Here is a 24,492-nt window from a genome sequence, read left to right as displayed (position 1 = left end):
AAGCTGTGTGGGGTGGCTGACACGCTGGAGGGAAGGGGCTGCCATCCAGAGGGACCTTGACAGGCTGGAGAGGTAGGCCCATGACAACCTCATGAAGTTCAACAAGACCAAGTGCAAGGTCCTCCATCTGTGTCAGGGCAATCCCAAGCACCGATATAGGCTGGGCAGTGACTGGCTTGAGAGCAGCCCTGAAGAAAAGGACCTGGGGGTGCTGGTGGACGAGAGGCTCAACATGAGCCATCAGTGCACACTTGCAGCCCAGAAAGCCAATCGTATCCTGGGCTGCATCAGGAGAAGCGTGGCCAGTAGGTCGAGGGAGGTGATTCTCCTCCTCTACTCCACTCTTGTGAGACTCTACCTGGAGTACTGCATCCAATTCTGGAGCCCCTACTACAAGAGAGATACAGACATGCTGGAACATGTCCAGAGAAGGGCCACGAGGATGATCAGAGGGCTGGAGCACCTCTCCTATGAGGACAGACTGAGAGAGTTGTGGTTGTTCAGTCTGGAGAAAAGAAGGCTCCGAGGAGACCTTATAGTGGCCTACCAGTATCTTAAGGGGGCCTACAAGAAAGCTGGTGAGGGACTTTTTAGGATGTCGGGTAATGGTAGTACTAGAGGGAATGGATTAAAACTAGAGATGGGTGGATTCAGACTGGATGTTAGGAAGAAGTTCTTCACCATGAGGGTGGTGAGACACTGGAACAGGTTGCCCAGAGAGGTGGTGGAAGCCCCATCCCTGGAAGTTTTTGAGGCCAGGCTGGATGGGGCTCTGAGCAACCTGATCTAGTGGGAGATGTCCCTGCCAATGTTAGGGGGGTTGGAACTAGATGATCTTTAAGGTCCCTTCCAACCCTGACAATTCTGTGATTCTATGATTTTAGTTGGCCAAAACAATTCAGAATTCAGATTTCTAGTTTTGGGGAAAACAAAGAAATTCAATTTTATACATTTTTTAAAAGGTAGGGTTATTGTTTTCATAATGTTGAGGGAAAAAATTGAAATTAAAAATAAGATTTGAATAATGTAAAATTGATATTTTTGTTCACCTAATGACTGGTTATTTATATCACTTCTTTCAATTGCTTAATTCACCTTCAGAGAGCTAATAGGTTACTCCAGTTTATTCTGCTTTATTGCTTCTCTCTTTCAACGTGTAGTGACTAATCCTGCCTCCGCTGGTGTAATACCTAAACTACAATTGACTTCGGTGTAAGTCGCAGCAGAACATGTCTTTCTGTGACAGCCAGCTTCCTAATTAGAGATAAGAGTACCTCTAAGCCCCTTGTAAAAGAGTTGAAAATGATCTCTGATCCTCATCTATTTTGGGTCCTTCACTCCTACATAGGCATCATCAAACAGTTCTGCCAAGTGAGAAGCAGCCTGAAAAGCAGCAGATCATTTTGTAGGGGGTTCTGGGGTGGTCAATGGACAGGGTGAGCTGGGGTCTCCCCGCTGGGCAGGAGGGTGCTCCCTGTGAGAGGGCAGATCTGCCCTTGATCGCCTTTGATCTGCTAGTGTCCCGCTTGTTAGCAGCCAAGGCACACTGCAAACGCTGTCATTTACGTAAGCCTCTGGATAAAAAAAGTGAGCTGAGAGTTGTAGGGAGTGTTATTATGTACTTCGTGGAGGGCTCTTATCATTGCCTCTCCTGATGAACGTTTGTTGAGTAAGCAGGCTATTTTCCTGAGTTGTCAACACTGGCAACATGAGGTGTTAACGATACAGAAGGAAATGTCCTCATCATTACATAAGATAAAGAAAATAAATTGAAAATATCAATGTTTATTGCCCAAAGTGTACTTACATTTCACCTTCTCATTTCTCCTCCCCGTCCAAACTTGTTAAAAAATGTTGCTGCTTTGAAATTATTCACGTCTAACCTCACATATTCACATCCAGTTGACCCAATTAAAAAATAATCCCAAGCGGAAAAAACTGAAAAATAATCTAATTACTGCTTTATGTGAGTTCAGAAAATAATCTGTTTTTCACCTGTTATGACAAGTATGTGATTTATTTTCCAGTATTTTTTTGTAGAAGCAGAATTGGATTACTTGCACATCATTTCTACTGTTTATTATTTAAGCAATAACAAGGTACTTTGTGGAGATCTAAGCACAGGTCAATAAGCAGGTTTTTGATCCCCAAAACACTGAAGATGCTCTTTATTTCAAACCTGCAAATTGTCCCGCTGAATTCAGTTGCGAGATTTTTGAGGCCTCTCTTAAAAAACCAAAAAGGTCTTAGCATTTAAAGGCCCTAATTCTAGTTTTGGATGTATCAGTGTGTCCAGAGAGCTATGCTAAAAGTAGTTTAGTTCTAATTCAAACGGGAGGATCAGAGTCTGTGCAGTGGTTTTCTAATGACACTGCATTTTCTCTAGAACTTTAATTCTGTTTCTCTGACAGAAATTTTCAGCCATAAATAAAAAGCATGGTGTGGAGACTGTGTGGGTTAGTATGTTATAATGAACTTTGTTCTTTTTCACTTCTGGTTTGCTAAGGTTTGTGCAAATTGCAGTTCAGTGATGATGGAAAAAATTATTAAGTCAGTTGGTTTTCAGTCAGCTTGCTATTCGAAAAGAAATGCATTTACCAGAAGTGCCACCTTTTATCATTGTTCTTGTCAGTCTTACCTGAAAAACTACAGGCTGGGTGGACGTGGTAACAAACCACCATTTCATCCTTGGATGGGGTGTGGAGTAGTCAAGGTGAAAGCGTAGTTCAAATTGCTGCTGTACATACTAAATCAGTTCTCTGGATAGAAGAAAGCTGTCGGGTCCCTTGGGTAGTTACTGGCTTTTGGAAACACTAAGTTCATTTACTTGCAGTTGATGCATATCTTGCAGGAATATGGGAGGATTAATTAATGTTTTAAGTAGTTTTGAAGATACAGGATGGTGTTTAAGACCTAAGTATTTTTGTTCCTTACAGATTATTTTTTCTGAGGAATCACTTAAGAATTCTAATATTCTAATAGGGAAAATGCACAGTCTTAACTTTATTTTCTAGTTAAGAAGGTTATATTTTTGAAAAAAAAAAAACAGGTTTTGTTTCTTTTGCCAGCTGCATAAAGAGACCTTTTTAAAATGTTGCACTACTGCTGGAAGTCTAGAAACTATTACACCTTGTGTATAAACTGATCAACTCAGTGTAATGAAATTCCATGCCCTGCAGTAAAACAACAAAATCAAGGTCATTTTTAAAATCACGGTGTCATTTATTGACATCTGTTCACCTGCAATGTATAATGTAGTCACCATTAGAAATTTAATTCACGGTTCTTTTTAAAAATTTAATCTCGACTACTTTGAGAAAATAGAAAAGGCTTGTTGAAAACACATTCAGAATTTGTCTGTTTCTTTACTGATTAATTGCACCACTGAGGATGATGGCTTTTTGTTCACAGTCTAACATTTGGCAATTATGTTGCTATAGAAATAGTGCAAATAGATTTCCTTATTTCTGTCCCATAAGATCTTGCCCTACAAAATTGTTAAATCATTTGCATTGTTGCTTTATTGGTGGAAAAAATATTTAGGCTCTCCTTTAAATGTCTGCTGTTTTTAGAGCAACATTCTCAAGTCCCGTATTTCTTTATGGTGGAGCCTTTGATTACAGATAGAAAACACTGTATGTATTAGTATGCAAAGCCTGATTTCAGGAGCCTGCAGCAACTAGCTGCATGGTAATATTCACTATATTGCTTTACATTTCAAAGAGGCTTCACAATAAAGATGTTTTTCACATTCTACTCAAAGTATCAAAATTTCTACAGGGAAAAATAAGTTGGAAGTGATTGTCATGAAGTGGGAGCCAGTTTAGAATCAGTGGGTCAGATGTATTATTTGAATGTTAGAATAGCTATTTTAGACACACACAAATATGATAATTCACAGATGGGAAATTATACTCATTAAGTTCTAAATTTACAGTGTGGAGGAAATAGAGACATTTGTAAAAATAAATATATGTCTTTTCAGCATCTTCTTGCTTTCTTTTCTAATACTGAACAATGGGGGTACTTTAATTCTCATTCCTTGAATTTAGATTTAATGTCAGATACTAAATACTTATATTAAGAACAGAGCTCAAGAGATTTCATTTCACTAATAGCAAAGTCAATTAGTAGTTTGTTATGTTTTTTAAAAATGAGGTAAGTTGTTCTGTTTTTATGTTTGAGGATACTTGACAGTTTTCCAGGCTGCAGCATTAATATTATTGTAGAGTAACAGTGAATACAGATCTTCAAATATCTTTGCTCTTGTGGTACTGGTACTCAGCTCACTATTGTTCAGTGGTTTATTACTTACTAGTAGCTATTAGTGAAAATGGGTTATACTTTTTGAACTGTGAAATCAAGTCACTTTCATGTGAGTAAGTGGGAAGGGTTTTAGCACATGGATTCTGTCACCCTGTTGTTTTTTTCTGTCAAAGATAATCTTGTAATCCTGTAAACAGGCAACATTAATCTAAATTTCGCATTTATACAGCTGAGTAATAATGTTGCTTCACACTGTTAACAAGTCTGCATGCACGCTGTAATACAATGCACTAAAGATATAAAGACTACTGAAAAAAAGAATTTTTAGTATGCAAGTATAAGGTTTTTTTCCCCTGTTCATTCCATACCAATAAAAGAATACTGATCTGAGTCCTTTCCTTGCCACTAGTCAGTGCATAGAAGATGGTCGAATCTGCAGTCTCTGTCGGTTGCACTGTGTGCTATAACAGCCTTCTTTCTGAAGTTCTGAAACTCAGCTTTTTGTGAAAATACAGTTGTTCATTAATGACCCAGCTGAATGACCAGGCCCAGAGGGTGGTGGTCAGTGGCGCAAAATCTCACTGGGTTCAGTAGCCAGTGGTGTACCCCAGGGGTCTATATGGGGTCCAATCCGGTTCAACGCCTTCATTAAGGACCTGGATGATGGGGCAGAGGGTACCCTCAGCGAGTTTTCTGTTGACACAAAACTGAGAGGAGTGCCTGACGCTCCAGAGTGCCATGCTGCCATCCGGAGGGACCTCAACAGGCTGGAGAAATGGGCTGACAGGAACCTCGTGATGTTCAACAAGGAGAAGTGCAAGGTCCTGCATGTGGTGAGGAACAACCCCAGGCAGCAGTACATGCTGGTGGCCATGCAGCTGGAAATCAGCTTGGCAGAAAAGGACCTGGGGGTCCTGTTGGCCACCAAGTTGAACATAAGCCAGCAAAGAATGCAAATAGTGTCCTGGGATGCATTAGGCAAAGTATTGTCAGCAGGTTGAGGAGGTGATCCTTCCCTTACCTCACCAGCAGTGAGGCATGCAGTAATGTGTTGAGTTCTGGGCTTCCCAGTAAAAGAGAGATGCAGACACACTGGAGAGAGTCCAATGAAAGGAGGGCACAAACTGAAACACAGGAGGTTCTCTCTGAACATCAGGAAACACTATTTCACTGTGAGGGGGACTGAGCGCTGGCATAGGTTGCCGAGGGAGGTTGTGGAGTCTCCATCCTTTGAGGTATACAAAAGCCACTGACAGAGTCCTGGGCAGCCTGGTCTAAGTGGCCTTGCTTCAGCAGGGAGCTGGATCAGATGACCTCCAGAGGTCCCTTCCAACCTCAATCATCCTGTGATTCTGTTGACTTGCAGCTTAAAATCTCTGCCTAAAAGGCTGGTTTGCTGGTTTGAATTTGGCATCTACTAAATGTAGAACTTTTCTGTCCCAGACTAGCAAAAGTGTTAAATTTTTGCCATTAGAATATTAAGTTTTCAATCTTACTATGCTTGTGTTATTGGTGAAAGACTCAATTTTATTAGTTTGCAACAGAGAGCAGGATGAACTAGCACTGTCCAGATGTCTTCTGGCACTGTCGTTATGCAGTATTATCATGCATTCTTAATGGTTTTATCTAAAAAATCCTCTGTTGTGGGGAATTTGCACGATATCACTGTCTGTGCAGAGTATTGACAATAGTAACTTAATAGTTGAAACTAAATAGTCATACAAGGTGAACAAACATTTTTTGCTGATTGTTGATTATGGCCCTGATTCAGCAAAGCACTTAAGCACATTCTTAATTTCATATAAACAAGGTATACCGTGGAAGTCAAACAGACTGCCTGCATCTGTTATTCTAATAAGGGTAAACTTTGTTGAATTATGGCTTACACTAGTGCTCTTTGTCCACTTCATGTACACAATAAAGTGAGCCCTACTGTTGAAAAAATTCATTGCCATTTGTGGTCTAGCCTGCTGGATATATTTTGTCTTATTTATGTGTAAAATTTCCATGAGCAAGTAATTCCTATGTGAATAGTATGTGTGACTGAGTACAGAATTTTTGAACAGTATGAAAAAGGGTAAAATTGTTGCGAATGGGCCAGACTGGAATCTGATTGTTGTGTTTTTCTATTTTACTCTACACAGATGCAAGTGGATTCTCTAGGAATAACATTTTCAGAAGTAGCTAAGTGCTTGTGGTCCGTATGTGTTTTGAAAGCATCTTTCTGTTCCCCCGGTTCTGGCCAGCTGGCCAGCAGGTCAGAAAAGCAGAGGGTTTGCCCTGGTTTATGCTACTGGGCAGTTGCTCAGTTTTGTTTCTGACAGCAAAGAATGGACAAGAGGAAGACAGATGAAAGCGGTCTTGCACTGCCCGAGGGGTTGCAGAGATGCTACTAAATGGTCTGAGTGCCTGCTCAGCTGTAGCAGTTCTGGGGAATAAGGTGGTCACTGGGTGCAGGAACAGCAGCGATAATATCTTTAGTTCCCAGTTTGGGTTGGTAGATTATTAAGTTTATGTAAGTGTAGTTTAGGTATAGAAGCATTTTCACAGCAGATTTTAATGAAAAAATGGTCAGTTCTGTGGCTGATCTTAACCTCGCAACCATTTTGTAGTGGTGCAAAGTATGATTTATGTGCAGATTTTCTCTGCTGTGAGATCAAAATAAAGCTGCAAACAGATAGTACCGTCACTTCAAAAACGCTGAGTTAAATGGATCTGCTTTGGGGGGAAAATCCCGTTTTGCCATTATAGTCCTACAGTTGCTTGCAATTAATATTCATAGATTTAATTCAGTTATATTCTATAACGAGGAAAATATGTGTATGTCAACCTGAATCTTGCCTGTCCTGAGTTTTAGATACCATCAATTACAGTTAAGGTTCTTTTGTTGAAGAACGAACGTATTGCAGGAAAAGAGGAAATCGCACTCTGTTGTATGCTAAAGTGCTATGATTTCCTTCTGAGAGACTGTAAATGATGTATGGATGTTTTATGTGGGATTTCTATATTTGCAATATGCACCTGAAACAGTTTTGCTCCAGATAACAGTAATGCAACCAGATCTCTTAACTTCCAAAGGTTTATGTGTTCTCTGTGTTATTAAACATGTACGCTGATGGGGGGGAAATATGACAGAATGGTGACCTTTTTCCAGTGTTGTTGGTTGTGGAATAGGAAGCTGTTGGAAAATGATTGCCACAGAGCTGAAAAGATAATCGGATGCAGTTCATTACTCATCTTGTCAGCTGCTCCTGCTACAAGGGATTGTATCACAAGATGTTAATCTGCTTGTGACTAGATTTCAAAGCAAGCATTTTTATTTTGGAGAGGGTGTAAGTAATTTAACATCTTTCAAATTTATTTCATTTTCAGAAGCAAGAGAAATGGAAAACTCCCAATTTAAAGTCTCAGAATATTAATTGATAAAAATATTAGTACATCCTTGTGGGTTCAGTTACAAAAATACAATGATATGCTGCAAAAAGCTGTTTAATTGCAAAGTTGTTCTTTTTAAGCTAATGATGGGGTTTTGTATTCTTTGAATAGTAGAAGTTAGTCTGCTAGCACACTTCAGTGTTTACCGCAAGACAAGAATAGGCATAAGACAGATTTGCACCAAAAAGAATCCCTTCTACACATTGAATCAATAACGTGGATGTACCCAGTGCTCCCATACATTGCCAGTGAGGATATTTGGTGGAAGTGTAGGGGACCAAATTCATTACTTACACGCTACAGATGGGAAGGTGACAGCAATGCAATTTTAGCTAGATGACATTTTCTGAAAGTGAAAGACCCAAAAGAGCAGTTACTTTCTGATACAGTGGGTTGTTGCTCACAATGCTATATGAAGTGTAGGGGAAGGCTTATAAACTTGCCATCACAGTAAGGTGAGCCCGTAGATTTGCTGTGTACATTTCAGGCAAGCAGTACTGCTGTTTCCTCTTCCACCTTCATCCTGTCTATCTTCTGAAGTCCTTGAAAAAGTTGTCCAGTACAAGGAGAGGGACATTCCTTTAATTTCCTGCTAAGCTGGAAAAAAAAACTCCTTTTGCTACCCTTTCTTATGTCATTTTCTAGTATTGATTATTGTCAAATGGAATTGCACGTTGTATTTTAAATAGTTAAATTATAATCTCAATTGGGCTCTACAGGTGTAGTCTATTAGAATACGTTACTTAAAAAATAAGCAGTGAGATACTTAAAAGTACTTAAGAAAATAATATATTGAGTTAATGTGTAAGCAAAAGAAATTACAGGTTTAAACAAAATAAATAAATGATTTCTGGATGCTCATGGTTGCATATGTCACTTCTTACTCCAGCAGGAGTATCTAATGCTAATGCCGTGCTGTATTCCAATTTTGGTAGCTACAGTCCACCCACTTAAATACCCCCTGGTGTATGCGTAGGCAACAGTATTCTCTAGTTCCTGCCACAGACTCTTACATGGTCTTTTGTGAGCTATTAATCAGCAGCTATTTTTCACCTCCAGAGTGACTGCATCTCAGTGCTGGACAAAGTGAAATACCTTGTCTTGAATTACAGAAGCAACCAAGAATGACTCCACAGATAGTGGTTTTAGTTGGTCCAAAACTGGGCCATTAATCATTTTTTCCCCTAAACACTTTTTGACTGAGTAGTCGATCAGTATGAAATGTTATTTGAATTTTCCATGTAGCTTTTCCCCTCGGTTTCTCCTCATACGTAATACAGTTGGTTAGCTGAGACCTTCTTCACTATAAAATTCTGATACAGTTAATGACCACCATTTCCCCAAGTCAGAAGACTGAAGCTAATGGGCAGAGGCTTAATTGGTACAGCTGTGGCTACTATGCAAATATTTATATGAGTACATATGTATATATATCTGACTTTATATTATATATGTGTACATAGAGGTACACACAAAAGTTACGTATTTTCACAAAAACATTAAATGTCATCACACATATGTTACTTTTATTTGTCCCCATGTTGAATCTGACAGTTAAGATAGAAATGTTGATGTGGAGGGACTACAGGCAAGTTTGTTTTCAAGACCCTTTAATCATTGAATTTTCTGCTGAGACTATGGCAGAGGTGTAGATGATGATAACAGTAATGAAACAAAAAGTTGTTTTGAAAGTGCTCTGTAAGTATTTTTCCACCTCCATTAGATTATTTAGAAATTGAATTGAGTTACCATGCTGAATAGGCAAACGTTGTTCCAGGTTGGGATAGAGAATATGAAAGCTAATTAATTTACTCTATAGTCGATGTGAAAGGTCATTCGTTTTATAGTAATTTTCATGTTTTAAATGTGAAACTGTGAAATGAGGAACTGAGTAATTTCACATTGATGCTATAGTAATAAATTTACAAAAAGCACAGATGTATTTTATGCAGTGCACCTTCTGAATCATTGTCTAATATTATAATTTTACATTGCCCATTTATGAAAATCAAGTACAATTTTACAGAAAATACAATCATAGCTATTGGTTACTTCGGTTTCTAAATCCATCAGTGGCCTCAAGCAGTCAAAAATGAGATTCCATCATCCCAGTTTTAGTTTTCTATGTTAATTCTCATACATTTTACGAGTCCAACAGCATAAAAGATTCTCTCAGTTCTTAACACATGACCCAGAGATTTTATCTTTCTTTGAATATATTTAGAGATAAAGGGTAGGGTTGGATGAATTCCTCATCTAATCTCAGAATATGTGAAAGCATCCTATCTGGTAATCGTTTTTTATTATTATTTTATTTTATTGTTAGATGTCTCAGTGTACCTTTGACTGATTTTCAGGTTTTATATCAGTTCTTTAAGGTGAAAGTTTTGGAACTGAGACTTGAGCTTGAACTTGCAGTCTTTCAATGGCCAGATCTTCAAGTGGGATGCAGTGGTACCCTGTTAATGGATGACATTCTAGACAACTTCATTGCTTTGTGTGTTAATGCCAATGCAAGTGAATAAAGTGCACTCTTTCTTCCTTTATCATCTTAAGTAGCAATTCAGTTTGGAGTAGCTGGATTTTTTTGATATTTGATAGCTAGTCTCCTCCTTTTTGTGGTGCTCATCAGTGCAGAAGTTGAACCGACACTTTAAAAGAGCTTGTGTTATTAACGAGAACTACGGTTCTTTGGGGTTGTTTGTTTGTTTTTGTTTTTGTTTCCATTTTTCTCGTAGTGAAGTCACTGGCAGTGCCAAAAGGAAAGCAGAGAAAACGCATCCCTCTGACAGCGATTTCAGTGTTGAGCCCTTTGCTTAAACCCGTCTTTAGCTGGGAATGTTGTGCTTTGATTTAAAACCTTGGATGTTTCAGAGTCAGGACAGAAACAGCCAGGTGCCAGCATAAGAATTGCTGACATTTGTCATCCCCGCTGGCTGTTTCACTTTTTCATTATGAGCACTTTTTCCTGATTATCCTTAGTATAGCGATGTGGTCAAACTGGTTAATTTATACAGTAGGGTTGATACATTACATGTATACCATTTGATGAAGAAATTCATTCTGTCCAGAGTGAGCTTCCCCTTCCCATGAAAACACTGGACGTCCTTCCAACTCTCTAAATGGTGGGCAGGGCAGGATAACCATTGTCATCTCTTGTAATTTTTTCTGCCTCAAACACACAGACAGGAAGAAAGCAAAAGAGAGAAAACAAAATCGTGCTTTAATGCTTGAGCGTTAAGTGCAAGGTCTTGGAGGCAGTAAGGAAACAGGCTGTTATTTCTTGTACGTCCATTTTGCAAGAATGTGCTACCTTGTTCCCACTTCTGACAGCAAGCCCTCTTGACACAAGGTGGTGAAGAGTCAACAGTGAGGCTCACTGTATTTTCGTGTGTTTTATGATTTTAGAAACAGGAAGCTGTTCTCTGTGAGGCAGAGCAGCGTGCAGTGCTTTTGCTCCCCGGTCGGTGTTTGCAGGCATGTTGTAATGGCAGTAACAGTAATTGCTGTGATGTAGCCATCACGAGGACCCCCACGGAACGAGAAGGTCACTGCAATGAGATATTCTAACACAGCTCCTGAGGAGTACTGCTTCGGTCGACGCTCGTGCCCCTAGAGAGCTGGGACCGTTTCTCTCAGACCTGAAGGAAAATTTTCCGTTTGAGAGAAGACTGTAGCTTTTATTTTTGTTTTCTCCAGTATTTTTCCTAGCTTTAAACTCAAGTAAAACTTTTCAGATTTCTTTTAGTTAATTTTTATTCTCAGTGACGGTAGAATAGCTTTGACTGGGAGCATTTGCATTGTTTAAGATTCTTTGAAAAGAGTATGTTTTGAAACTTGTATTTCTTTTGTCCCTTTCTATCAGGATGGACAGTCTGATATTTTGTACAAATTCTGGACTGCAGTAACTCACACACTTTCCTCTCATTTTCAGTCAGCAACAGAGTGTAAGTATTCAGTATAAATGATTTGTAATGTGTTCTGTAGTTATTTTGAATCTCCCATTTCAATAAGGCCTTTGCTCATTATCTGCTCTACTAGAACTGTACCAGTGGTTCACTCAGTGTGGGGTCTGTGAATTTTAAACTTCTTGGGTTTGTAACCAAACAGGGTGATCCTCAAAAACTATAGTTGAATTTAAAAAAAAAATAATATTTCTGCTTCATTAATTAGTCATTATCTAATAACAAAACCATATTTTTTGCAATTGTATGTGGAGGTAAAAATGTTTGGAATGGTACAGTATACTTTCCAAAGTGAATGGGTTTGCCAAATTCAAAAATAGTAATTTGATTTTAAAGAGGAGTTCTTAACAGTCTTTTCTTGTTAAACACTGATCAGTTGTAAAAATCCAATTTTAGTTATTTTTTGATACCTTTATAAATAGGAATTGAGTTTCCTCAAAATGTTATCATGTCTAAATATAGATAAATAGCTGGTGTTCTGACCATACACAATATTCAGTACATATGTAATAAATAAATAGCAGATACAATCAAGGGATATTAAATAAAAATCATGTATAAACATAAGACAGTACTATTGCTGACGCATGTTAATGCAGCATGCAGTTGGGTCATAAACCCAGATGACTTTGGTGCTTTCATAAATATATCTTCCATGTTTGTATACAGTGTGTATAGTTAATCTTTTGCACATACAGATAAAGCGCACAAGATTTGCATGTATCTTTGTGATCTCAGCTATTGCATTGGCCCTTCAAAATTTGGTCCTTCCAGGCTTTGTAGCAGCAATATAATTTTGAGGAACTAGCTGGTAGATTCATGTTCAGCGGTTGCTAAGTAACTAGATGATCCCAAAAGAAAATATATTCATCTTGTGTTAAAACATATTAATTTTACTGTTTGCCTTAAGCATTACTTTAACAGCAGTATGTACGTACCCGAAATCTCATATGTTCAAAACCCAACATGTGCTACCTGTTTTCAGCACTCAGTATTAAAATTATAAAATTGTGACATCAGTTAATGGGATCAATCAACATTTCAGAAGTAAAGGAACTCTTGCATTTTGTCAGCAGTACTTTGTCTGACAGCTACTCAAAAATATTTTATTACGTATGATTTTTAATCATGCTTTTTATATAGACGTTTAGAGGGAGCGGTTGGATTTTTGAACTGTGGATGATGTTTTTCTTTGCTACAGCCGAGTTTGTGGGAAACAATGCTTACACTGAGTAGACTTCTTAATTTTTTCAGTGATGCATTTGTATGAGAATGTTCATTTTAACATATACATTCTAAGTTACTGAATCCAGTGACATCAGTCACAGACCTCTGGATCATATAGATCAGAGGAAAACTAGATAATACCAGAAAAACAGTGTAAAAATAGGAATTCATGGCAGTTTACAGAGTTTGATCATAGATCACGGTCTGCGTTTGTGTGGTTGGGACAGTCTTCAGAAACATGGCTTTGTGACCTCAAATAGCTCTGTGTTTGATAATAAATGTGAAGCCTCCAGTATTCAAAATTAGAATACATTTGAGTTGAAAGGATAGGCTAGGTGAAATGGGATAGATGTCTGGAACCTGAAAAACCTATGAATGAATAGAACAGTGTTAATCTCCTAATGTAATGGGAAATCCATAAAGCATGAGTGATGTTAGATCAAGATTAACATCAGTTGCTAAAACAGTTGTACATTTGTTTCATTTCCTGTTACTTGTGGCAAGCTTTTCAAGGCTGAAAATAATGCTGATTTTTCTGCTGGCTTTGTCATTCTTTGACAAGTTTAGGGATTGCATTTTAGGTACCTTGTTTCAAGAAGTGTGTGTAAAAGCATATGCTTCCCTCATGAGATTTCTTTAGACTTTTGCTCATCTTTATTTTACATGGGTATCTCAAAAGTTGCACAGCCCCATGCTTTTCTCCCATCAAGCTATTGTTAGAAAATCTCTAGATTTAGAGAGTTCTAATCACACTTCGGACTTAAATGAACAATAACACTAATAATTAAGTTTGATACCATGACCGTGATTAGTATCTTTATTGTACAAAGTAAGTTTTCCATGTCCAGTCTCCCAAATATGGATTTTATGCCGGTGCTTTAGATACATACCTTTGTCAGCTGCATTTAATGTGATAGCTCATACCACTTTGAAATTAATTATAAATATTAAGTTATTAATATTAAATATAGGATAACATTGTATATCATTCATTGATATAAATGCAAGGATACAGGTTGTTTATATGAATCAATAATTAGTTTGAACTCAGCTATGCGTATTGCTTACTGCTTTATTTTGCAGCCTCTATGTTTTTGAAACAAGCATTTGAAGGAGAATACCCTAAATTACTGAGGCTTTATAATGACTTGTGGAAGCGCCTGCAGCAATATAGTCAAAATATTCAGAGGAATTTTAACACAAGTGGAAATACTGATCTCTTTGCTGAACTGCAACAAATGGAAGAAGATATACAGGACATATTCATGCAAAAACCCCAAGATTATGAGTATGTATTATGAACTGTAAGGCAATAAAATGTAAAGCTTTGCACCCTGCAAGAAAACAGAATATTTTTAAGAACTTAACATTATTCAAATTATCAGAGTGGGAAAATTTTTAAGGCTTTTTTTTCCTCTTGCGATTATTGATTTAATACTATTTTAGAGCTGTAGGATTTTCATTAGGTTATATAATTAACTGTGTTGGATTGTCTTGTCTTTCACAAAGTCCCTGGCTTTGGATCTAGCTTTATCTTTTTGTCTCTCGGGGTGAAAAAAAAAAGCAGAATGATGAAAATTCAGTTTTATATGTGTTGCAATTACAGAAGTAGTTTTCTCTTAAGGATACCACATCGTTGGAGTGTGACAAATGCTCAGTTTGTTATGATTCATAGTTTTTATGTTTATACATTGTAGAATAAACATGATCTGAGTGGTAGATATCAGAAAGATCAAACTGAAACAGGCTCATCAAGTCTATTAGGACTTCTAGACTTATGTAAGATAAAATGAATATTTTGTGTGATATTTGTATTGGCTTAAATATGTCCCTGAGCAGCCAGTGGGAGACTTACCACTGACTTCAATGAAAGCAAAGTAAAAAGTTCACCAGACTTCTGGCAGTGAGGTAAAATGTTTGAGAGCTGCTGTTTACTCATTTTCACAAATAGAAATACTAAAGATTGAAGTTTATTAAAGGCAAATTTAAGAACAGTTTTTCTATTTGAAGCTTTCTATACACATACATATACTAGGAGATAATTATTTTTTTTTGATGTATCATTGAGTACAAGCTATCTGCTAATGAAATATGTGCATACGAAAAGGTCTTTCATTGCAGTTCTGGGTATCTTGCTGATATTTTGCAGATGTTTTTAGCACTGTTTGTCTCAAGAACACCTTGAATTAGGGATTCCACGTAGGTCTTACAGAAAGTGGTAAGAACTGTATTGAACTACAGAGTGTGGCTCCCTGTCTAGTTAGTTAAATGGTTCAGGTTAAAAGCAAGGTGTTACACACTATTAAAATCTTTTCAAGTGCCTATGTTTAAAGAACAGAAAGAAAAACCAGGTTCAATACTGTGAAGTTTGTGTGGTCTGGAAAGATTCAATGCTATTGTGTATTTTAATTTTAAATGTAGTAATTTTGTCTTATACCAACAGTCCAGAAAAGGCTTTGAAAGATTCACTGCAACAATATGAAGCTGCTTATTTGTCAAAATCTTTGTCTCGGCTCTTTGACCCCATCAATCTTGTCTTCCCTCCTGGAGGTCGGAATCCTCCTTCTTCTGATGAACTTGACAGCATCATTAAAACTATAGCCAGGTATGCACATATAATACATTGCAAAATTTAATCTTCAACATATATTTTCTCATAAGTTAGAATTTTAGAAATGAGACTTCCTTAGTAGTAAAAGGTTGATTACTCTTTAGTTATAAAACTTGTTAGTGTAAAAATTAAGTCAGGATTTAGAATAGAATAGAATAGAATAGAATAGAATAGAATAGAATAGAATAGAATAGAATAGAATAGAATAGAATATTTCAGTTGGAACAGACCCACAATGATCATCTAGTCCGACTGCTTGGCCACTTCAGGGCTGACTGAAAGTTACAGCATGTTATTAAGGGCGTTGTCCAAATGCCTCTTAAACACTGACAGGCCTGGGGCATTGACCATCTCTCTAGGAGGCCTGTTCCAGTCTTTGACCACCCTCTTGGTAAAGAAATGCTTCCTAATGTCCACTCTAAACCTCCCCTGGCACAGCTTTGAACCACTCCCATGTATCCTATCACTGAACACCAGGGAGAAGAGCTCAGCACCTCCCTCTCCACTTCCTCTCCTCAGGAAGCTGTAGAGTGCAATGAGGTCGCCCCTCAGTCTCCTTTTCTTCAAACTAGCCAAGCCCAAAGTCCTTAGCTGCCCCTCACAGGACATCCCTCCCAGCCCTTTCACCAGCTTTGTTGCCCTCTGGGTGCATTCAAGGACCTTCACATCCTTCTTAAACTGTGGTGCTCAAAACTGCACACAGTACTCGAGGTGAGATGGCACCAATGCTGAATACAGTGGGATAATCTCCCCTTTATTATTATTTATAATTTATTTTAAATTTTATTATTTATTATTTATTTTCTGTATTTTGTTTTTCTGGAATAACTGACTTTTTAATTTAAGTTTTACTCTTTAAACTTATAAAACATCAGGAAGAGAAACTTCCCACATATTGTGAATGTCTGATATCTTCTTTGACTATGTCAAAGGGAAGATGATAGCTGCTTGACTGCAAGTGATAACACCTGATGTAAATATTCAGTAAGAGCAAAACAGCAAGATAATAGATAAAGACAACTATTCCAAGTAGAATTTGTAAAAGGACTTGCTTGAATTACCAATGGTATATTTTCCCTCATAAGGTTTTGGTAATGACTACTCTGTTTAATACAGTCTGAAAATGATGGGCAGTATTCATAGTAAGTGTATGGGAGTAATATCAAATACTGACACTGTACTTGTGACTGGGAGTTACAGATGCTCAGAACACGCCTGTTGGTGTCGTTATTGATACTATTGTGCTCCTTGCAGAGGAGAAGGGAAAACAAATGAAAATTAAGGAATTTCATCTGAATTTTTGCTAATGATGTTTGGGGCCCCGCAGAGTTCTTGGGGAAGGTTATTCCTATGTCAGGATGCCTAGTGTCTCTCCATTTCTTGGGAGAGGTTAATCTCATCTCTAGAAGTATGATCATCCTTGTGCTTATCTGTTTCAGTAGAGCGTTAATGAATGCAGCCCCAGCTGATGGACATCTGCGGGCTTCCATGAACAAGAAATACTGGAAGTGACTTAGAAGTCTTTTCCTTCTTTCATTTGTTCCCTGTCATTCCTTTGGGGCCTCTGTTACTATAAAGGATTGCCTAAAACACAGCTTATTAGTTGTGTCAAGCTAAGGCGTCCCCTGGGTATTTCTGCACAGCTCATGTAATTCCAGAGTTGAATGACTGTGTATTCACCTGTAATGTTTGAAGGCTGCTGCCAAAGCTTGAATGTAGTTAATTGCAGTCAATATTTTTGAATGGCTTACTAATAGTGATTTCATGCTGAAGTGTCATTCCTAAACTTTGCTCATTTTTACTAGAATAGGAACACTGCACATAAAATTCCCAAATGACTTGTTAAATTGTAAACTGAATTACAGTGCTTAGAAAGACTTGGTTGTATGTGCTACTCTCTCTAAATTGACATGCCACGTAACTACTTATTCATAGTTAATTCTTTGTCAATTAAATACAGTACTGTTTAGTTGTTAATTAAGATTTGTAATCCTTGCTTACAGTGAGCTAAATGTGGCTGCTGTTGATCCAGACCTGAGTTTAGCTGTGGCAAAAAATGTGGCAAAGACCATTCAGCTCTACGGTGTAAAGTCTGAGCAGCTTGTAAGTAATTTTAAATTTCTAAAAATGTATGTTTTTCTATGTACAATGTTCTGTTTGTAGATTTACCACATAACAGTAAAGCAATCTAGTTAGACAAAACCTTCTGATTGGCTTTCCATTGTATTTGGAAACATTTTCGATTACGTTCTGCCTTCAGATAAACATGGTCTATTGATAGCTGTAAAATTTGTCTGTATAACTCCAAATTGAATGTGCCGTATTAATTAAAAAAATAGAAATTGTTGTCGTTAAGTAAAATTGAGACAATTCATTTCAGTGTAATATTAGTTATATGATACCTTGTCTTTATGGTATTAAAATCTCGAGTATTCAAATATATTTTTTCACTATTTGCAACAAAATTTGGGCATTTTTCACATATATTTATTATTTGCCATATATTTAACTGACCCTTGATTTGTTTACATTGGTCAAATGCTTCCATTCATTTGCCATGCACTGTTACCTAGTGTTAAAGTGAATAGAGGAAGGATCCCCAAAGGCTTATTCTTTGGGTAAGGATCCCCCAAAAGCCAATGGGCAGTACAGTGAAAGTTTCATTATACAGAAAAATAATTTTTAACATCAGCCATTTTCTTGTGAAGCCTGTTGCTGAAAGTTTAATGCTTTTCTTATGAAGAGATGAAAATTAATTTTTGCAATATGCAGACCCACAAGAAATGACTAACTACTTGTATTTGTAAACAAGATTTTCACTTGAACAACATTAATTCTGAAAGCAAACTCAGGCACTGGTGACATTCATTTACTATATGGTTCATTTAAACAGAGATACTTAACAATTTTTTGTAACAATTGGCTACAAAACATTGCAGCAATTAAGATAGTATGGATTCTCTTTACCTTTTAGACACCTGCTGTCTCTGAATAGCTTTAAAAAAATAGAAATTCAATAACATATGCCTTGTTTACCATGTCTGTTGGTTGTATTGGAAGTTTGCAAACTAGCGTATGGAAGAGGAACATAGGTGAAGCAATCATGAAGGCTGTAAAGAATATTTAAAATTTTAAAATAATAATATGTGTTTACATATATATTTTGCTATATATTTAGAGTGTAGTTCTAAAGCTGGGTCTTCCTTCAAAGATACTGAATCATGGCTTCATAATTTCGGAATGAAATTTGCTCATGAAAGAAATCAGGATTTTTAGTAGGTCATGAGAGTCATCATGAGTAAAAAATGTTACACATGTCTCAGTTTTTCATGGACTGTAGTGTCAAATAGTGGCTTTCAACAGGAAAAAAAAAGTTGTATCAGCTGTAACTGTGAAAGCATTGGGGTCTGTTGTGCTCATCGTCTCTGTTAGAGTTTGAATCTGGCCAGTGGCTTGTTTGGAAGCGTACTTCGTTTTGTGATCAGCCAGCAGGCAGATTCTTAAGAAACCCTGAAAAAAAGGATATGTAGAAATAAGCTGACAAGGATATGATTTGTGGCTTTGTATTAGCTGGCCTTAAACTACAAAAATGTAGGAGGAAAGAGGGAGTCTGAGCCCTTGAAATTCTTGAGTCTGACAACAGAAAATAAAACCTAAAACTTTGGAAAACTACGTGACAGGATTAGTCAAACTGGCAGAGTTAACATGAACGTCCTACAAGAATATACCTGAAAATCGTAAGAAAATATCAACTATGTATTGCACAACTACATTTTTTTTTTACATTTTTTTTCTTTCCTTACTGATACACGTTACAGAATTTAAAACTGGAAGGGCTCAACACAGTTGCCAAGGCATAAGTGTATAGTGCCATCTTTAAAGTGCTAAAATATCATGCCTAGCCTCCAGCCGCCTCTCCAGAAGAGCATGGCTCTCCCACTTGTCCTGTGCCATGCCTGCCAGCTCTGTGGATATAATCTATAACATCTTAACTTTTTTTGGTACCTATTTATGGGAAGACAGATTGAGCCTGAAATGTGTACCATGTGTAGAACAGGAGCTATGTCAGACAGCACTGCTTCATTATGTTTTAGTGATGTAGCCAAGAATGCAATCTTCATTCAGTCTTGCAATCCAGTCTCCAACGATAGCTTTCTAAAGCTGAGAAGGGTGACCATGTAACATTTCCGCTCAGATGCTTCATTTCTGATTGCTATAGTAGAGCAGTGCTAAAGATGGAAATTTAATTTCCTGGAGGAATTCACAATTGAGTTCTCTTCCAAATTAAAAGTAAACAAATGAACCTCAGAATTCTCAGTGAAGGAAGATTGGGGGGGGCTTTTAAGAATCATTAGAAAATTATTTTTTTTAATGTTGTTGTAATATTGCAAGTAGATTTGAATGGTGAAAAACTGAAATATGCAGTCCTAAAAATGTTGAGATATTCTGATGCCAGGGTTTGTATTTATTGCATTTCATAAAAAAAGGAATTACCATTCACTAAGCCTTCATCGCTGTTTCTTCAGTTACCTTTAGATAGGACGAATAACAAGAAGTATCTTATTCAAGACTCAAAGATTTTACCTTTGAGTAAAAGCAGCATCTAGCAATTTGTACATATAGTACTAAAGCAAAAAACAAGTAAGAAAAAAATGGCCTCTTCCTGTGAATCCAAAACGTTTGTGTTACTCGTGCCTTTGTAGAGTGCTGGCTTTTAGTTTTCAGCTTTTCCCACCCAAAGAACTAGCTGTTACTGTGCCTGAGACCTATTCTTGTATTAACCAGTTCAAATGATTTCAGAGAAGATATAAATAACCCTCTGCGAGCAATAGGTAGATCTGTTCTGCTGTTGGGTGAATCTCTTGCTAACCCTTTGCGAGATGTGGTTGGTGTATGCCACTGAAGCGTTCAGAATTATTGTCCTAATTTCACTCAGTGTAATTGCAGATGTCCTTACTATACAGAGTTTGAAGGAATAATTATACATTGCACTAAATTTAAAAAAAATATTTCTGTTAATTTAAGAGTATTACATTTCAACTTCACCACCCATCCTGTGTTTTGCTAGGTGATGCTGAGGAAGGGTGCTTGGTAAATTTTCTCTGTGCCGTTATTATTTTGTCTCTTCTTATTCACATTTTCCCTAAATGAGGCAGCCCAAACATCTTCATAATGGTTACAGATACCACAAGATTTCTGTTCAGTCACCATTTCTACATCCTTCTCATTCCAAATTGGAAGAGAGATTAACAAATCTGATCATCATGTTTTGTATAAGAGCAAAATTTTCCTCTTCTGCATTTGCACATTCTAATCCATTGCTTACTTTTTAACATAATGGCTGCTTACTGACCCAGATTTTGTTCAGTAGCCACTTTTTTATACGAGTGAGGTAGTCCAGATAAAAAAGAACACTAACTTTTCTCCTTGATTTAAGAGTTTTCCAGAGGGGACATCCATTCCCATTTGTGAATACCGTAAGTTACCTGTCTTGATTGACACATATAACGTGTTGTGCTCTTGTTTAGCTGGCCACATAAGGAAAATTAGTTCTTTCATCAGATACTGACATAAGTACAGTGGAGGAAAGAGATTAATAAGAAACCAGTAAGTTGCATTTCCTAAAAACAAAGAAAAAGTTGAGTAAATTTGGGGTTTTCTGAGAATCCATGCTGCTTAACAAAAGATAGGAGCTCACAAATCTGCCTCCTAGGGAGATTTTCACCCATTTGTATAACTGATAGTTGAGAAGAATTGTAAAAGAGAGCTTGTATCTCAGCAGCATCTCCATTAGATGCCTTTGACATGGCAGCAGTAATTGCGTGGCAGGATCTTCTAGGGCAGTGGTTCCTAAACTTTTTCAGTCATGCATGCCTATCAGTAAAAGTTTTTTGAGCATGCACCCCCATTATATGTTTGTCTATTTATTTATAAATTACATACATGTACTACTGAAGCTCTGCTATTTTCTTCCTGCACCCCAATGGATTGTCTTGCATAACCCCTGTGGTGCACGCACCCCACTTTGAAGACCCCTGCTCTAGGGTAGTACTCTACAGTAATCTTCCATAATAAGAAGTAAACAGATTTTGTCTGTCTGCTTTTGAAAAGATGCCTGATTGATTGCAGAAGCATTTTAAATTCATGTTTGATTTTTGTTACTTTGTCAGATTTCTCATTTAGGTATATGAAAATGAAAATCATATTCACCTGTTGATTGGAAGTGAGACAAAACTATATTTTACCCATTGATTACCTGTAATTTTTTAATTTACTGAGATGAATTTTAAATGTACTCAAAATGTTGATGTCTCTCATAATTAAAAATCTCTTTGTTGCAACTTTGCAAACACTAGGGTTTGGTTTGCCTGTTGAGAGAGCTATTTCCCTTACTGATACTTAGAACTGGAGAGAAATCATGAAACATTGGGAGTTAAAAGCTCTGAAAGTTTACAAGGTGTGTACTTTTGCCAACAGGCAGAAAAATAAATTGCAAGATCTGTTGTCCTTATAGAGATTGAAGATGGAGGAGCCCTATTTGGTCATCTAGTCTGTTCCCTTCCCAGCGCAGGACTATTTCAAACAATATTTATTGTTGAGGGTTTTGTTGCATTCTTTCTGCTTTTAGAGTGATGATTTCAGTTACCTTATATATTGTGAGTAGAAATGTAAGTACTGTATGTTCTCTTATGCTATTTCTGTTCAGCTTGGCGTGTGGGTGGATTGAAATACACTAACACACCCACCAAGTGCACATAGATGAAATGTGTTGTGCTGTGAACACGAAAATGCAGTTGTTTAGAAAAGATGCGATTCTCCTACTTTTTGAACCTGGAGACCTCTACTAGTTTCCTCCCTAGAGTTAAAGTCATCCTGTCAGACTATCTTTACTATGTGATTCCATGTAATTGCAGTCAGAGTCCCACAGCAATCCCTCCCGTCTTGTCTTGTGGAGGCTCTGTCTTGCTGCCTCCTCCCACCGTAAGGCCTCGCTGTCAGAGACAAAGCGGCCTGGTATCTTTTAGCCAATAAACAAGCAAAGAGTAATTTGCAGAGGCAGGATTGTAAAAATCAGGTTGCCCTCTTGCTTTTCAGAGCAGGTGGGGGTGATTATGCTGGCAACTTCTGGTAGATCAAACTGTCTTAAGACTGCGGGTACGTAATGGCATGCTTACATGATTGAGGCAAACACAAACTCACTCTGCTGTGCTCCCAGGTGGCAAGGCACGTTTTAGCTCCACTCCAAGCCAGGGTGACCAGCTCAAGCTTGGCACCTTGCTGAGCACAACACAGTCTGGAGCACGAGCAGACCGAGTTCATGTGTCCTTGAAGTACAAGCAAAGCAAGAATCTGCACGACCATATCACTCTAGGCAGATTTATCCTAAGGTTAGGGTAGATAAGGCTAAAATCAGTGGGAGCTGTGATTGCCTGTAATTGGAGAACGTTCCTAAATATGGAATATTGTATATTATGGAGTAATATGTTTCAGAAAAGTTTGTCTAAAAAAAGGGATCTTTCCAAGAGACAAGAGGCTGCAGGCAGATGATATAATGGAGATCTTCTCCACTGTCAGACTTGTAATCAATCATAAAGAGGAAGCACTCAGAAGATGGAGGAGAGTGGGTGTAATGAGGGAGGAAGGAAATAGAGAATTTGAATTGTTTTTTTATTCCCTTAACTAAATGTGGTTGGACTTGTGACATACCTCTTACAAAAGTTGATGAATGAGGTGGAGGCCCAAAATACAGGCTGTGGGCAGTGCTCTGGGAGAGCTACTAATCTATCCTTTGCCCACAGCTCATGGTAGAGGCTTGGCTTCTCATCAGGATTTTACCCTGGGCAACGGTTGTGGGATTTTCTGATCATCAGGTTTATCTAGCACAAGCCACTTGGAAGTTTTTAAGTGCTGTACAGAGAGCACGGTCCTTCCTGGCATTTTGAAGAATTCTTCCCCGACTTTCTTAAGAAAACATAAGGTGACACTTGGTGTATTTTATATATTTCAAAGTTAAAATGCTAAAGACCCAGTAATACAAGTGAATTTTGAGTTTAAAAATTGAAGAGAAGACGTAAGTGCCTCAAAAATTAGAGTCACTGAGCCAAGGTTCAAATAGTTGTCCCATGTCCTCAAAGGGACATGATTCATCAAGGACATGATTCACATATTATAAGAGACCTCTCGTACTGGACATGCCAAAAGGCAAAATGAAAGAGAACTTGACATTCTGATCCCAAAAGCAATGGACCACGGTACACTTAGCACACAAAGAAATTTGTATGGATTTTCTTTGGTGAACGAGGTTTTTAGATTCTGGGTTATTTTGAGGGAAAAGTCAGCATCAGGTGATATCTGTGATAGAGAGTAGGCAGCCTCTTTCTCACTGTCATGGATCTCAGTAGTATATTGAGATTTATTTACATTTACTTAAGTAAATATTGGAGTTATGTAATGTTATACATGGTTTTGGAATGTGCACCAGTCACAGAGTACTAGAGCAGTAATGTGAGCAGGAATATGTGGGTACTCAGCAAAGTACAAAAAGGTTCTTGGGAAGTAACTGGGAAGCTTTGTTTTATCCTGATAGTGTTTTTCAGTGCAATGGTGAAACTGGATTTCAGATGTTGGAAAACAACTCTGAATATTTAATTGGATTAATGTTTAAATGTAAAGTGACTGACATAAAAATTCTATGATTAAAACTAATATACATTATTTCTAAACTCTATTCGTTCGGAGGTTTTTCTGAGATCTACTTTTCAATTAACTGGTACTAAATAGTGTAGCTGGGACTGCGTTACTGTAAAGCATTATTATCTGGCATAATGATGAGTAACATGTACTTGATGACAGATGTTTTTAGTGTGTTATTGTTTAAGAAAATAAATACCAAAAAAAAGCATAAGAAGTAGAAAAATATAACAATTCATTGTTGTTTCAACCCCTCCTTCAGCCTCAAAGGCTGATATATCCAGATCGCTCACTGCT

At 37.5% G+C, this 24,492-nt stretch overlaps 1 protein-coding gene across 1 annotated transcript in view; it reads left to right on the top strand.

The window, feature by feature from the left end:
- COG5 (component of oligomeric golgi complex 5) overlaps positions 1–24,492 on the top strand; it is a 192,520-nt gene that overhangs the window by 128,433 nt on the left and 39,595 nt on the right. Inside the window, exons 11-14 of the mRNA XM_074579552.1 lie at positions 11,567–11,648; positions 13,977–14,181; positions 15,337–15,498; positions 17,508–17,607. Of these exons, the coding sequence (XP_074435653.1) occupies positions 11,567–11,648; positions 13,977–14,181; positions 15,337–15,498; positions 17,508–17,607 (549 nt within the window). The remainder of the gene's footprint in view (positions 1–11,566; positions 11,649–13,976; positions 14,182–15,336; positions 15,499–17,507; positions 17,608–24,492) is intronic.

Source organism: Larus michahellis, chromosome 1 (assembly GCF_964199755.1).
Source record: "Larus michahellis chromosome 1, bLarMic1.1, whole genome shotgun sequence".
NCBI classification, from domain to species: Eukaryota; Metazoa; Chordata; class Aves; order Charadriiformes; family Laridae; genus Larus; species Larus michahellis.
This window is presented reverse-complemented; position numbering and strand designations above follow the sequence as displayed.